The sequence below is a fragment of the Pundamilia nyererei genome, unplaced genomic scaffold (genome assembly GCF_000239375.1).
Source record: "Pundamilia nyererei isolate P.nyererei 1_Seehausen unplaced genomic scaffold, PunNye1.0 scaffold00011, whole genome shotgun sequence".
In the NCBI taxonomy this organism is placed as follows: Eukaryota; Metazoa; Chordata; class Actinopteri; order Cichliformes; family Cichlidae; genus Pundamilia; species Pundamilia nyererei.
The window spans coordinates 4,078,166-4,094,091 of record NW_005187412.1 but is presented as its reverse complement, the minus strand read 5'-3'; the positions used below and the strand labels follow the sequence as shown (position 1 = coordinate 4,094,091).

General features: G+C 43.9%; 1 protein-coding gene across 3 annotated transcripts in view; it reads right to left on the bottom strand.

The window, feature by feature from the left end:
* Window positions 1-343: 343 nt before the first annotated feature.
* Window positions 344-15,926, bottom strand: part of ankrd11 (ankyrin repeat domain 11) — a 110,142-nt gene continuing 94,559 nt past the window's right edge. For 2 of the 3 annotated variants that reach the window (XM_013908509.1, XM_013908510.1), the window contains 10 exons: window positions 11,677-11,850; window positions 10,542-10,742; window positions 10,291-10,433; window positions 9,050-9,197; window positions 4,466-8,924; window positions 1,701-4,371; window positions 1,515-1,613; window positions 1,049-1,192; window positions 864-956; window positions 344-685 (listed from right to left, as the gene is read on the bottom strand). In XM_013908509.1, the coding sequence (XP_013763963.1) occupies window positions 500-685; window positions 864-956; window positions 1,049-1,192; window positions 1,515-1,613; window positions 1,701-4,371; window positions 4,466-8,924; window positions 9,050-9,197; window positions 10,291-10,433; window positions 10,542-10,742; window positions 11,677-11,850 (8,318 nt within the window). In that variant the 3' untranslated portion in view covers window positions 344-499. The remainder of the gene's footprint in view (window positions 686-863; window positions 957-1,048; window positions 1,193-1,514; window positions 1,614-1,700; window positions 4,372-4,465; window positions 8,925-9,049; window positions 9,198-10,290; window positions 10,434-10,541; window positions 10,743-11,676; window positions 11,851-15,926) is intronic. The other variant, XM_013908511.1, reaches the window with a different exon arrangement.

Below are 15,926 nucleotides of genomic sequence, written 5' to 3'. Positions count from 1 at the left end.
GTCAAAAAGAAGGAGGCATCTCCTCAGTCCTCCCCCAGGACAGGCACCACTCTGTTGGGAGAGCTCTTCTCTGGTAGATCCCACAGTAGCAGCGGTGGGGGTGGGTACTGAAGCAGGAACCACAAACGAATGCAGAAAATAAATCTGTCCTCCGTCTCACCAAAACTAAGCGATGAGGAGGTGTGTCCCAGTGCCAGAGCCTCAAAGCAAAAACTGTTTCTGCTTCTCTCGCTCTGATCAAACAAACGCATAAAAACTTTGAGGATGAAAGTGCAAGTTGTGTATTTTCTTTTCCCCCATTAAAAACATTTTTTTCTTTCTTCACGGAAGGGAATCGAGAGCAAGTTTTTCATTTTTATTCTTTTTCTAGAGAATAAATTTTTTCCCCCTCTATGGTCCTCTCTCAAACTTGCTAGCCCTTTCCATTCGTTCGGTTCAACGAAGTCTCCTTGATAAGAAGTGATCGAGACTAAGTTTTCTCTCTGTGGGAAGCGGTATGTCACGCGGGCAGCAGGACAAAGTCGTCGTTGACATCGACCATTGGCACGTAGAAGGACGGCACTTCGTTGACGCACAGGGATTTGTGCCCCGCTGGGTCCAGTTCTTGGACTTTCAGCTGCCACTCCATTCTTTGCACCGCATTGAGAGCTGCTGCCTCGTGCTGCTGTCGCATCAACAAACACGTCTGGGGAAGGAAAAGCATAGCATGAATATAGTGACTATGCACACAGGTCATGGTTCTCATATGTAGAGATGTACCATTAAATATGTAATATCGGCATCAAGATGGCATTTAGCAAAGTCAGTGGTTGTTACTTTGTGCTTCTATTATCAGTTATTTTGTGCAAAGTGCCAGTATTTACCTTCATGCGGTCGTATTTATCATCCACGTCCTGGATCCAGGAAATGAACTGCCGCGCATTGAAGCGATCTCTCACAGATTTGTTCTCATCACCCTAAGAATGCAGAAAAAGTAAGAATGTGGACTAAGTAATGGACATAGAAATACTTAACACTTGTTTTTTTGAGATACTGATACATTTCCCACCTGGCTCTCCGATGGCATATTGTACACTTCAGAGTCCAACAGCATGGTGCAGGCGCTGAACGGCACAGCCTGATTGGCTATTGTCCTGGCTGCCCTGCAGTGGACCCTTAAAACCTCCTGTTCACATGAAACAATCAGCTTCTCCTGTGAACAGCAAGCACAACACAGAAAGAAATAAACATTGATGATGTGAAGAGGAACATCATTGCGTCAAACAAATGGCTGTCATTCAAGTAAGTGAGATATATGAAACAGATTTGTTCACTTTGGCTTCACCAAGGCGTGGGGACTATGCCGATTTCACTTGCATTTCCATTTAAAAAAGGCTTTGATCTTTTATCAAAGAAGTGCTCCCAGCGTTTGGTGCACATGTGTATTGTTGAATGTATAAAAAGCAGGGAAGGAGTGAGGAATGAGTGAATTTAGGACAGTGAATGATCCTGAAGTATAAATGACACTTTCTTACCCGTTCTATGCTGTGTTGCAACCTAAGCTTGCCCCTTACTGCCTCTTGTTGCCTAAAGAGCTCCTTCAGAGGTTCTGACAGTGATGGAGGTGGAGCAATCTGATAAGCAAAACACAGCACAGCATTAATACCATTACATTGCAGGATAAGATTATTTTGAAATGGTGCAAAGACACCAGAACTTACCACAGGGATGTGCAACTTGCTGAGAGGCTTGCCATCAAGCAGGTAGGAGCCAGTGTAGGTTACATATTCAGCATAACACTGTGGAGCCTGAGGCGTGATGTAGCAGAGAATCTTCCTCTTTTCCTCAATCTTCTTCCTAATCTGCAGATAGTCAAAGTACGGGTTGGAACGTTCGCTGCGGTAGGGTTCAATGTCGTCTAGCTTGATGGCATTGACCACTACAGCTAAAGTCTGCTGTATCATCTCCCTGGTCTGCTGCATGGCTGTATTTACCAGCTGAACCTGGACTTGCTGCCCTGTAGAACGTGGAAACTTCCTCTTCCGTGGGTGCTGGGTTTGAGATTCCTCTTCGTCGACAGGAAGAGGACGACCTTTTGTTGTCTTGCTGAGAACCACCGTAGAAGTCGTCACAGATACTGCTGGGGTCAAATTAGAAGCAGTAGACGGGACACTAAGCCCAGAGTCTTTCTCTTTTTTCAGAGCTGTAAAGGAAGATGCTGAGGTGGGTGTTGGGGTTCTAGTAGGAACTGGGTTAATGCTCACCACCGGACTGGTTGTCACTGAGGTGGCAGCGGTAGATGAGGTTATTATGCTAGAGGTAGGAGGGGTGGCAACGGCAAAAGCAGCAGCTGGATTGTTCTTGGCGCGATTTCGGGTCATCCTTTGCGGGATTTCATCCACCTTCTTGGGAACATCTACAGGGGCGGACACTGTGGTCAAGGTCACCAATGTTTGCTTGGATGCGTCCTGAGTGTCCTGTGGCTCCACGGAGGTGGAGAGGGTGACCACTTCTGGGATCTGAGGAAGAGGACTGCAGGACACAGGCTCTGGTACAGCCTCAGGCATCTCCTCCTGTCTCGTGTCCGGCTTGACAGCAGGCACAGAGTCCAGGGTTATATGCAATGACTCAGAGTGCGAATGCATCTGTATATGTGGTTGCTGACTGGCATCTGATTTTACAGATGTATACAACATGCTGGGATCAGACTCATCCGATCCCCCATAAGGTAGTTTCCTTTCCAAAATGCTGCTCTGTTGTTGGTTAAGTCCCACTGAGCTGTTGACAGGCACACTTTGAGGCTCGGGGTCCAATTCCTGCTGGAAAGGGGCATGTGGTGATGGCACAACAAAGTCCTGTCTAGCAGATTCCCCTAAGCCTAAGTCTCCAGCAGAGCGTGAGGTCTTTGCTAGGGTTGGCAGGTCTACTTCCATAATGTCCAGATCCTCTCTGTCTGTAATAGTGTGTCTAATGTGGGTCGACACACTCTTGTTGTGATCAGCAAGTTCAGGTTCCCCAGACTCAGCTTCTTCTGACTTGTCTGGCAGTGGAAGGTCAGGCAAGGAGAAAGGTCCCAGGTCGTCTTCATCAGCTGAAAATGGATCTTCCCAGGGAACCACAGGCTCAGGGCCCACAGCTGGAGCCATGTGAGTTTCAGCGGCAGCACTGAAACTGTGTGTGCTCTGTCTGCTGTCTGGTTCCACACATGTTGTCTCTGTCTCCACCTGGTGTCCCTCTTCGATGCTCGGCTTGTTGCAGTCTGGAAAGAAGGACTCCAGCCTATTGGAGGAAGAAGAGTTGTTTAAATAGTTGGGGTCCTCATCCATAGCAGTGTCTGGCCTCTCTGGAGAGGGTATATCAGCCACAGCCTCCTTCTGCTCATCAAAGTCCTCTGGGTCATCTTTGTGCCACCTGCTCCAGGTAGCATAAGGGGAAGTGACAGAGGGGTGTCCAGACAAGGGCTGCATGTCATTATCAGAATGGGAGTAAGGGCTGGTTATTTTGGAGACAGCAGCCTCTATTTCTCCATATGTCCTGTGGGGAGATTTCATATCCATGTCATTGTTCCAACCCATGTTGTGATCGAAACAGTTCTCTCCGTGGTCAGCTGCAGGATGTGTGGGGGACAGTTGGTGGACTTCTGGCTCATGCTGGTCTGGAGACTCTGCAGGCCAGCTCTTCTGCAAAGGATCCTCAACTTGAGGAGAAAACGAGCATGGCTCCCTTGTTTGGTCCGGCTCATCCACTGCACAGTGCTCTCCATCAAGTCTCTCATCCATGTCGCCCTCTTCCTCCTCCTCTTCCTCCTCCTCCTCTTCTTCTTCCTCTTCTTGTTCTTCTGTGACAGATGGAAGATTTGAGACGACCAGATTAGGCTCGCTGTGGTGGTGCTCCGTGATATCGTCGATATCCAAGGGTGGCAAGGCAGCTGGAGCTGGAGTTGGTGGTGCTGCAATGTCAAAGCATGGCTCCTGGGGGTCTGGCCTGTGAACTGGTGTCGACGGTTTGGGCAAGAAATTGTTGTACACACTTTCAGGAAGGTGTTCATTACCGTCGTTGCCAGCAAGAGTTGGTGTTGCTGCATCTGGTGTTTGATAGGATGGCTCTCGCCGAGGTGATGGTACCCTTATTGGAGGAAAATACGTAGACATCAACTCCAATCTATCCAGAGTTGCAGATTTGTCCTCGAGAGGCTGACAGGCAGACGTCTGATCAAATTCCGCCCCTGGATCATTCTGCTGTCGAAGAAACTTGTTTGCCTCTGCCTTGAACTCATCTTCTAGAGGGCGGCGGACATCAGAGGATGCAGAACGACTGACAAGGGGGAGCTGGAGGTTCTTCGCAGGGGTAGGACATGTGCCCTCCGGAAAAGTCTGGGGGTTAGAGTACCTGCTAGTGGACAAAGAAAAACAAAACATTAAGCCTCAGTTCAAAACAATCAAACTATAACATTAGTAACATGCAGTGTGTCTGAGTATTAAAATACCTTTCAAAGAAGGATGGGGAGCAGGCATTCATTGACATAGTCATTGCAGACGAGTTCTGACAGTCCAGCGGATCCAGCATAATGTCAGGGTAATCCTCTGCACTACAGGATGGTGTACGTGGAGTTTGCATTACGTCCTCGAAGCTGGGGCATGACATGACAGGTGTAGGTGTGGGAACACCAGTTGGCCTGCTTTGATCTGGCCTGGGAGAAGCAGGGAGGTTGTCCTTGATTTGGTGGCCAGGGAGCCAATCCTTTGAGTTCTGATTATCAGTAGGCTGGAACTTTCTGCCTGGAGACATCATTTGGGCCGGGAGACCAACATCCTTCAGCTTCTTCTCTTTAAGACCAGACTCAAGGCTGTTAGATTTCTTGGATGATAGCTCACTGCGGCTTTTCCGTATTTCCTCTGTAGACTTGGTTTTGTCTTTTAGTTTTGGGTCGCCAGACTTGGGTCTAAGCTTCTCCATCTGCTTCATTTTTTCTCTGTATTTCTTGAGCCGCTCTTCATTCTCTTGGTCTTTCTGACTCAACATCTGACCAAAACTTGTCATCTGAGAATCCCCATCAACCAACAGTTTTTCACGTGGTCGATTATCTTTCCTTGCATTGTCTTTGGGCTGAGAGAGCTTTTCATTTTCATCCTTAGCCTTAGATTTATTGTGGTCCAGTCTGTTGTCTTTGTCTAGCGTATCCCGATTTCTGTCTTTTTTCATATCAAATTTAGGACTGTCTTCCTTTGACCGGTCCTTCAGAACAGTGACCTGTGGGCTGTCTTTCAACCCTGACTTTGCGTCATCTTTGGAGTGTTTAAATGACCCAAAGCCATCGATATATTTATTCTTCTCTTCCTTAATTTTTTCTTTATGCTTTTCCTTTTTCTTTTTGTCTTTCATTCTGTCACTTATGACACCAGTTCCTTTGTCTTTGTCCTTTTTGGACATCTCCTTCTCAAATTCTAATGTCTTATCGAAGTCGTCCTCTCCGTCTCCCTTACCTCCGTATGGGAATGTGTAAGGGTCTGCCTCTAGAGGCATAGGCTCTTTCTCAAAAGGCAGGCTCTCTCTGCGGCCGTAGGACTCTCTAATTTCTTCTGTTTTGTCACGTTTGTCTCCTTTGTCTTTTTTTGTCTTTTCCTTCTCCTTGTCATGGCTTTTCTTGGATGAGGACGAAGAGGAGTGCCGATGCCTCTCTTTCTCTCTGAACTTGTCTTGTGGCGTAGATATGGACAGGGAGTCTCTTCTGTCCTCGGCCATATCAGGCAGGCTGATTGAGTCATAGTAACTGGTGAGGACCGGATCGTGACCTCTGTCAGTGAAACTGTCGGAGGAGATTTCACTGTTCTTGTCATTGGAGTCATCCTTGTAGTCATTCATAGCCTCCTCCTCCAGTTTTTCTAAGAGAGACTTCTCATTCTCCCCGCTTCCTTTCGAGGGCTTTCTTTCCTTGGAATGGTCCTGCTTGTCTTTATATTTGCTCTTGGTTTTTTCCTCGCTCGTGTCCCTTTTGTCCAGAAGCTTCTGCTTGTTTTTCTTCTCTTGGTTTGAGTCCACTGACATCCTGTCTTTCCTCTCCTTATGTTTTGTATCTACCGGGTCTTTCCTGTCCTTGCCGTGTTTCTCCTGGGAGCCTTTCCTCTCTTTACCTGTGTCAAATGTGGCCTTATCCTTCTTCTTATCTTTGTGCTCTTTGTCTTTTGCCTTTTCTGTGTTATGTTTACTATCTGCAGAAGATTTTCTTTTTTCTGAAGGGAAGTGATCCAGCTCATCTTGATCGGGTGTCGAATCTTTTCTGATGGAATCAGACACCAGTACCCCACCGCTGTAGCTGTCGTCGTCATCATCGCTTTCATCAGTGAATATGTCGGCTATTTTGTACCACGTTTTCTCCCGGATCTTCTCAGTTTTTCTTTCCTCTTTCTTTACCTCCAAGAAATCTTTCTCCCGATCTGAATGTTTGTCTTGAGAGGCCTTCTCTTTCTTTTCCTTTGTCTGTTCTGAAGACATCTTTCGATCTTTGTCTTTGCCATGAGAGTCTTTATGTTTGTCTTTGGCCCCCTCCTTCTTGTCTTTGGTACTCCGGTCAGCATCTTTATCCTTGACAGTTTTTTCTGTGGAGCTTTTATCACTCTTGTCCTTCTCCTGATCAGCTCCTCTGTCTTTTGTTTTCTCTTTGTGCTTGTCAGCTTTTGTCTTTTCCCGTTTCTCCATTCCCTCACCCTTCTTTTCTTTCTCCTTCCCAGAGTGGTTCCTTTCTCTGATATCACACGATTTACTGACAGGATCAATGTCTTTGAAGAAAGTATCATTGCCATATTCATCTCTTATCGATTCCTGCTTGATTTTGATATCCTTTCTTTCTTTCATGAACTCATACGAGTCTTTACGGTCTCGACTGCTGTCCAGAGAATCCTTGTCTTTTTTGTCCTTGGCTGCCTCTGTGGACTCTTTCCTCTTCTTTTCTTTCTCAACTGAGTGGCTGGAGTTTAATTTTTGTTTTTCTGACCAGTCTTTCTTCTTTTCGTTTGTCTTTTCCGAAGGGTCCTTGTCTTTTTTCTTAGAAGTAGCCTCCTTTTCTGATCTCTTCTCATTGTGGTCTGATTTCTTGTCCTTGACTTTGTTTTCTTTCCTCCTCGTCTCCTCCTTAACAGTCTCAACAATAAGTTTAACAGAATTATTGGCTTTGTAGTCCTTGTACTCTTTGACAGGAGCATCCCAGCTGTCGTCGCCATAGAGGGAGGAGTCAGAGGACATCTCAGAGCCCCATCTGTCATGATGGTCATCGGAGGCACTGAGTTTTGTGTCCTCCAAGTTGAGGAAACGATTAACGTCATAGCTTTCGTACTCAGACTCCTCTTTCTGTACTTTGTCTTTTTTACACTTCTCCTTATCCTCCTTGGCATTTTTGTCCTTTTCCGCCTTCAGATGTTTTTCCTCTTTCTGCTCACTTTTCCTGTCTGTCTTTGAGGAGGACTTCTCCTTAGACTTTTTCTTTTTCTCCTCTTTGTGAGCTTTTTGTTTATCTTCCTTGGGTTTCTCCTTCTCTTTGACGTTCCTCTCCTTGTCAGATTTTATAGGCTTTTCCCTCTCCTCCTTATTTAACTTGTCCTTGGTGGAGTCCTTTGTTTTCTTGTTTTTCTCCTCTTTTGTTGTTCTGTGCAGGTCTTTTCCCGAGGACCAATCCTTATCCTCAGACTTTGTTTTCGAAAACCTGTCCTCCTTTTTTGAATGGTCTTTTTCATGTTTGGATAATTTGACTTTGCTCTCAGCTGGTGATTCTGACTCAACAATTAGGGACTTTTGCCTCGAATCATCAAAATCAAAAGAATAGCTCTTAACAAATTTCTCATTCATATCTTGATTAAGCACTAGACTAGGAGCTTTGTCCTTCTCCTTATTTTTGTGCTTGTGCTTCACTTTATGCTTTTTCACCACTTTGCCATCCACGTCAGTTTTGGAGATGGTGCTCTCTGTATTTTTGTAGAGCTCTGAGTTTTTCTTTTCCACAGTGTTACTGTGCACGTTGTTATTCTTCTTTTTGTTTTCCTGCGCTTTCCTCTTTACTTGTTTTATCGACTCCACGCAGGAATCTTCAGCTTCAGAGGAGTAGTCAGACCCACTGGACAGTCTAGTTCTGACCGAATCTGAGAGCGAACTGACGTCTGACCATGTGGGAGACGACACGGTCTTCCAGTTATCCGTCCTCCACTGCTTTGGATGCTGTTCTGCTAAAGACGGCGTCTGTTTCTGAGAGTTCAAGTTTCCATGGGAGGAGGAGGAGGAGGAGGAAGCATTAAAGCCTGGAGAGTCTTTCAGGTTTGCTGCAGAAGAGTCTTTTATGCTATTTGAGCCCTTATCGTCCTCACTCTCCAAATCCGCACAATCGGAGTCAGACGTACAGAATTTGTCGTTGACTTTACCAAACCGGACTTCTTTACTGACACTATTTTTACTGTCCTTCTTTCGCTTCTTCTTGACTTTATTCTTGTCTTTTTGTTGTTTAGAGCTCATGCTGCCAGAGTCTCTAGTCTTAGTATTTGTTTGCTGGGCTTGTTGCCGTGGCGTAGGCGCTGGCGTGAAACACAACGTCCTATCATCCTCGTCTGAACTATTACTGTCAGAGATGATCCGCCTGCCAGGTTTCTTTGGTGTGAGCGAGTTGCTTTTGGAATAGGTTTTAACCTCCATCTTGGGTATAGAGATGAAGCTGTTGGTCTTGCTTACTGAGTCCTTGCGGAAGTCTTTTTTCAAGAGGTGTTTATCGTCTACGGGAGGGACGCGTTCCTCCTCGTCATCCTCATCAAATTCGTATTCATCTTTGACAGGTGTGACGGCAGATTTAGGAGGGTCTGCGGTTTTCCCTTTTAACTTCGGGCCCTTCTCAACATCTGAGTCTGTGTTATTGCCATCAACAGAGCTGGACGGGGCAAACGAGGGGGCGTCTTCCTCCTCTGAAGATTCTGTAGAACATAAAGAGCACAAAGAGGACACAATTAATTTACTACTTCTAGCCTCATGTATTTGAATAACTTTTGTAACAGTTGTCCAATTAGGTGACTCAAAGATTTAAGATTGAAAATGATACCTGATGAACTTTCTTCACTTGAGGTGTAAGTGCCTTTCCCCAGCAACAGATTGAGCATAGTTGGAGAGTTGGCAACCTTCAGTGGGGTTTCCCCTCTCCTGTTGCTTTGACGCGGGTCCCCTCCATACCGTAAAAGTAGCTTAACCACCTGAAAAGGATAAAACTTTAATGATTTTTTGCAATTTTAAAGGTAATATCAGCAACTTCTCAAGTGGTTCAAAGCTTAATAGGATAAAGAGTACAGAATTAATCTTCCACTTCAAAGTTGTTATTTAGTTACGACGAAGCTAGAGCGGGACTTTTGATGGACAGAACTTTTCCACACCAAAACCTCCAGACTTTACTGACAGCAGACTGGGTGATGTGGCGTCTCTGCAACCAATTTTAGTAAAATGCCAAAAGCCGTGTAGAGGTGAGAAAGTATGATGGTCTGAAGCTGCTTTCAGGCCAGGAGAATCAGAGTGAGGCAAATTCTAACATCTGCAAAATAGCACCAAGTAAGGGGTGGTCTTCAAAATGTTTTCTCAGTGGGGTTGTCTAAAAAGGATTTTCTCAGATACTAATCAATACTAAATGTTTAATTGGATCAATTTGCGACAGCATTGATACCATCAGTGCCATCTTAACCTCACACAACACTGCTGCAGACAGGCAGGAACACTTTATTGACACTGGTGGTGATTAGTCTTGGATGTCAAAGATCAGCAGCAAAATTAATTTGATTATAAATCTGATTACACCATTACTTCCAGATGCTCCCTGTGGACACCTTTGTGGCCAAAAATGTCTCATTGACTTCTATTAAAACAACATCAACATCTCATTTCAATGCCATTACAGTATAAAACCATGCATGGCCAGCATTTGATTTTGAAGAAAAGTAGTGAGATTTGACATTTTTACTGTATTCCACTGGTGCGTGTACCTTTTTGCAATGAAGGTGTTGAAAGGGTAGAAAATTTGAGGACAGTTCAAGAAAAAAAGACTAGTGGTACGATTCAATTTAACCTGGTATTTAAACAAAACCACATCTAAACTCACTCTGTAGCCATCTTCTCACTTTTAAAACTCAGATTTTAATCTGACAAACTTGTTTTGATGGATCACAAATGGGCCACTGATCATTAATATTTTCATTTTGAGAGACTTGCGATAATCAGCCTTCTGAAGCCTGAAAACCTATTTTGTTCTTTACTATTAGCAACAATGACCCACGACACCTTTGGCGGATTTATTTTTACCTTGAAATGTCCATTATTCGATGCATCATGTAGAGGGGTGTCATCATCCAGCCCCTTGGTGTTGACCTCTGCTCCGGCTGCCAGCAGCTGTTTCGCCACATCATAATACCCCCTGTTGCATGCTTCATGCAATGCAGTCCAGCCTGAACACAAGAAGAATTATAGTCAGAGAAGTGTAAACTCTAAATGAATCAATGGTACACAGCTACACACACAAAGCAAAGGCAAGCATAAAACAAAGATGCCCTTACCTGCAAAGTCTTTTACATTCACATCAGCTCCCTCGCTGATGAGCTCCTTGATGCGGCGTACCTCTCCACGGATTGCTGCTCTGTGCAGTCGAGTCTCTCCTCTCTCATTCCGTTTATTCACTTTGTCTTTGGTTTTAGATGCAGAGTTTGGCGTTCCCTTCTGACCCAGACTGGACTGTGACTGATGCTTTGGTGTTGTATCTGTAGGTAAGACATGCATATTTCACTTCAGTGCTGCAAGAGTCAGTCACACTCTTCTGGGAGAATTTACTCTAACTGTTTTTGTTTTGTTTACTACTTCTACTGTGAACAACAAGGTGCTATAACTGCTTACAGCCAGAAGGGGGCAATCCAACTCTAGCAATAAACAGCACAATTGCTGAACCTACTTTACTTGAGCTTATTTCATCACATTTACAAGATTAAATCCAATCCTTAATCACATTTACATTATTGAGTTTGTACAGCTATTGTCCCAAATGATATTTGAAACACACTCGCTTAATCTATGTCCATGCCCACAGGCAGGCAACAAAGAAATTAACATGCAAATAAAAGCAGTTATAAGGTAGGATCAAACTAATTCAGTCTCAAATGTCAACAATGAGGGGAAAAAGTACAAACTTGTAACAATAGTTATATTTCACAAGTCTGAAAAACTTCCAGCTAAATTACTGTCGATCAAAAATAAAGTACAATTTTTGCAGAAATGGGAAGGTAGTAAACTTATAATAAGAAAAATGATCATCTAACACCAGAAAGGATAACTCAACACTTTCGCTGTTGTCATTTAGCCCAAATAGTGAGATTACGCCATCAGCTCCAGACGCAGTACAAACAGAAAAGCTGGTTTCATTTCCTTATGTACGGAATTTTATAAAAACAACTCCACTACTGTGGCGGCACGAATATGCAACCATTAAAGCAGCTAAAACAAAACACATATCACAGACATCAGAGGTTTAGATTCCAGCTAAGATGTGAAATAATTTTAACAAAGTGGTTCTGTTTAGAGGGACAGTATGACTGGTCTGCCATGCATGGATTCTACATATAAAGCTCCCTCCGATCCTTTTTTTCCCCCAATGTCGGCTGTCTGTCCACAGAAGACGTGGCCTAAATGATAAACACGCACCTGGACTGTTGACGGACTCCTCAGCTGTCATTTGCATGAGCAAGGCCACCTGCTGCCGCTCGGAGAGGGGGTACCCGGCCCGGATCCCTGGCATCCCCATTCCAAACGGCAAGCTTGCCTTCCGGGTGTTGGTGGGCTCTTTTTTAATGCGTTTCCGCTCTGGACCTGGTTTCTCTGTAACGAGAGAGGAGAGAAGCAAGGTTAATATCGCTGCATGTGCAAAAAGCTGCATGATCATTCATACACAGACACACACAAATCTAATCTACTGATCCATGTGGTCAGGGAGAGTAACGGGAGCCTTATTAGTGCTACAACAGTAGAAGACATTAACTGTTATGAATTGGCAATTTTTAAAAGAACACTAAAGGCTCACAGCAGTAACACCACTTTCAAATGTTTCTAAAAGACAGATTATTAAAGTTCATAAATCAATAAATAACTAGTAAACATTCACTATGACACATCTCCAAAGGTGTTTTATGACTTTCCAGATCAAGTATAGAGTACTGTAGATCAGCACTGAGTCCAAACAGCTTCTTTACTGTTGGCATCAATCAAGTAAGTGTCATGTATATGTGAGAACAGCTGCTTTCATAAATGAAATTCAGACAATGTCAACATAATCTGACCGAGGGAATCAGATGTGGGCATTATCTGAAGTTGTCCTTTGTGACATGGTCAAACTGGAAATACCCTGCTTAGTTTTGGCAAGGACTGGCACCAGTGTACAGAAAGCCGGAGGCGGCACACACGACGCCCACACACTCCCATTGAATTCACTCTTTTAAAAAAAAAGAAAAACTACCTGATCTATTCTCACAAGCACTAGACTGGTCAAGACTGGCTGCCAGGTAATTCTGAGGAAAGTTCAGGGCTGCACTGCTACGTGTGAATAGAGATTTACAGAGCGATAGAAGGTACTTTATTCTTCCCACAGGGAGGCATTTCTATATACCAGGGGCAATCTTTCAGTCACCAAATGAGCAACAACAACAGAAGCATTTTGTCAAACCAAAAAACAAAAACAAAAAAACAAAAACAAAAAGTATTCATTTTTATCAATAATCAATGGGTTTCTCCCTATTTATTTCACACATTTTATCCTCTTTTTGAATTTCCATAGCAAACCCTTTGCTACTTTCCATGACCTAAACAGGCCTCTGTGAAACAAAAACAAAAAGAAAACAAAGACTTGCTCGCTTGCTGCATTCTGTAAATGCAGCCGTATGTGTGAGAGGTTTGTTGGCACCAGTGGGCGACTTTTGTGTTATTACCCAGCTGCCCTTAAAGAAGGGAGGGGCCAACAGGCAGTGTGTTTATGTCTGTCTGTCTCCAAGCCAATCAGCCAGAATGGAGGAAAAAAGGAAAGAGGGTGTGACTTGGCACAACCATAGTTATTACGAAATAGCTGGTGTACATTTCAATTCAACATGGCCTTGCCAAGGTCACCACATGCCTGCCTGCCTGCCAGGATTACTGGAGACACAGTGCTACTGGACAAAAGCAGCTGCTCCACAAAGACACACCCTGCAATTATTTTCAGTGGCAACATACCATCTGATGACCCATACAGAGGGTAACGCTACACATGACTGCAGCGCTTCATTACCGAGGGGGATCAAACCTCACAGTTATAATTCAAGCAACAATACAGGCCTCCGGTCATAGGGAGGAAGAAGCAAATTCAGACGTGCGTGTACAAAGACACTGTGGACCAGTAGATGTGTCTGAGTCTGATTTCTGAGCAACTTCTCTCACTCCCAGACTGGAAGCACTGCAGGCCACAAACACAAGTAAATAAGGCAAGAAGGAAGCATGGCAGCGCAGCCTTCCGGTGTCTAAAAACTTTCCAGGAAAATATTTTTCCACTCACAAGTACAGGGCTGATGAACTTTCACTAACATCTGTGAATACTTAAAGCTAATGTACCCTCCACCCCTCTTTGATACAGTCTCACGTTCCCCAAAGCATTTGCCATTTAGACACATTCCTTCTGCTAAGCCTTTAACAGCAGGGACCACAGAAACAGCCCAAACATGTTTTTTTTCAGCAGCAGAACAGAGAAAGAGCTAAGCTAGCTTTTCCAAGCTATGTTTATTAGACTGAGAAGCAGGAAGGCAGTTATTACCCAGCTGCACTTAAAGAGATCTGCTGCTAAACATACAAGACCCAAGTCTCTAATACAACCTTCATCACCAGTGGCAAAAAAACTGTCCTTCTGCGATACAGATCAGACTCTAGGCGACCACTCTAAACAGAAAAGAAGCACTTTCTATAAATCCATGCTGCATAATTATAATCAAATACAGCAGTTGCAGGAGGTATGATGACCATGTTAAAGGGAAAACTACAAAAGAAACACTAGCGAAGCAGCAATAATTATATTGTGAGAAATACGAGCATAAAAAAATATGCTCTTTCCATTCATGAAGGAAGGAATGTGACTTTGCTTTCACTACATTTTTGTCTGGTTAATCATCGTGGGAATTTTAAGGAAAGATACGGATCAAAATATTTGAAGAAAAAAAGCTTGGTAAAATGCAACTGTGTCAAATTATCACCACACAAATCAAATTAACATGTCACATGTGGATTTCTGAATTAAAGAAATTAAACACAGTATGTCTGTCTGCTGGATGTCTATTTAGGCAAAACTGCAGGGCTTTTATGTGGCTTAGTAAAATGATATTACTCAGCTTAAAGACAGGGTTGAAACCTTACTCTCCTTACTGCCTGAAACTTGACTAACAAGATAAAGGAGGAGGAGACTGAAAAAGGAAGGAAAGCTGGGTAGGGACTATCACCCCATGACTAGCCTGCCTACCTGAGCCAGGAGGGAGGGAACCACATCAAACACAAATGTCGGGATATAATGGGGGCAGATTCTGATATGGTAGACAGACAATATGACAGTGTGAGCTAACGCCAAAACAAAGAGACTGTCTGCTTCACTTAGCCAACAGACACCATGACAAGAAGAACCGCTCCAACCAGCCTGACCAAGTCTGACCGTAACGCGGGAGCATCGAGCAATGTTCTGTTTAACGACCCAAAAAGTCGCATAAACAGGAAGCTAAGGGAGAAGAGGCAGGAAGTGGCCAACAGGATGTTTTCTCAGTGATTCGCACTGAGCAAGAGAAAGTCAGAAATGTATAGAAAGAACATCATGTGGTGCAGGACGCTCTGTTTGTCAAACAGATGCAGTCAGTGAGTGCGCCTTCTGTCTTTTGTTTTTACTCATAAACATCATGACTCTGGGAAGATAATCTATGCGCTATAACCAATTAGCGAGAATACATGTGTGCACTGAGGATCCTTGCACACCACTATCTGTTTTTATGACCTGTCTCAGCCAAAGCTTCTAAGACATGGCAATAATTAATATCTTAGAATGCTGCCAAAGAGGACAAAATGACTCAGTTTGAAAAGAGTAAGGTGAGCTGAAATTTCAAAAACACAAACAGAACAGCTGATTGAGATAATGCCAACCACCCAGTCACATATCTGCGTCCTTTAAGTCTGCCCCTTTTTACATCCCCATCCCCAAAAAGGTAGTTGCTCCTTTTTGCATCTGCCAGTAGCTGCGTATACTAATATCCCTTTTTCATTAAGACCTACTTGGCTTGACGTGTCATATTTTCACCTCAACTCAGATCGCCTGGAACCTGGGCTTAGTGCCTGGTACCAGACACTACCACCTAATGGAGCCAAGCCCAGCAGAGTAGGTACTAATTGAAAAGGGTTATAACTCAATGCCCAGACACAACCGTGTCAAGCACTTTTGTTGGTTACATCGTGGACTCTACAGAGGTTTACAGCAGAAGAAGAAATTAAACATCAGAAGATACAAATTGTTTTCCAGTAAAAAGAGCAGCAGCAGGAAGAAATTTGGTATTTTCCTGCCTGCCCGTTACCCCCCATTTTTGGTAGTGATGCCTGCGCGCACAAAAGTCAAAACAAAACTGAAGAACTTCGTTGTTAAAATTCTGAACATGATTCATTTATTTAAACAACTACTGTATTTCTATTGTTGACTTGAGGAGTCATGCAAATCCCCAACTATCAGCTGAAATCACAGTGAGAATGACAGCATTGCGTTACCCGACTCATCCACCCAGGTTGCATCGTCACCAAAACCTGAATTTTTCAGCCGTTCCCAGTAACACTAGCACAATTTCAGACAACATCTTAACTTGACTAGTATGGCACAGTGCAGAGTTTAAATATAAAGAGTTTACTTAGGTGGC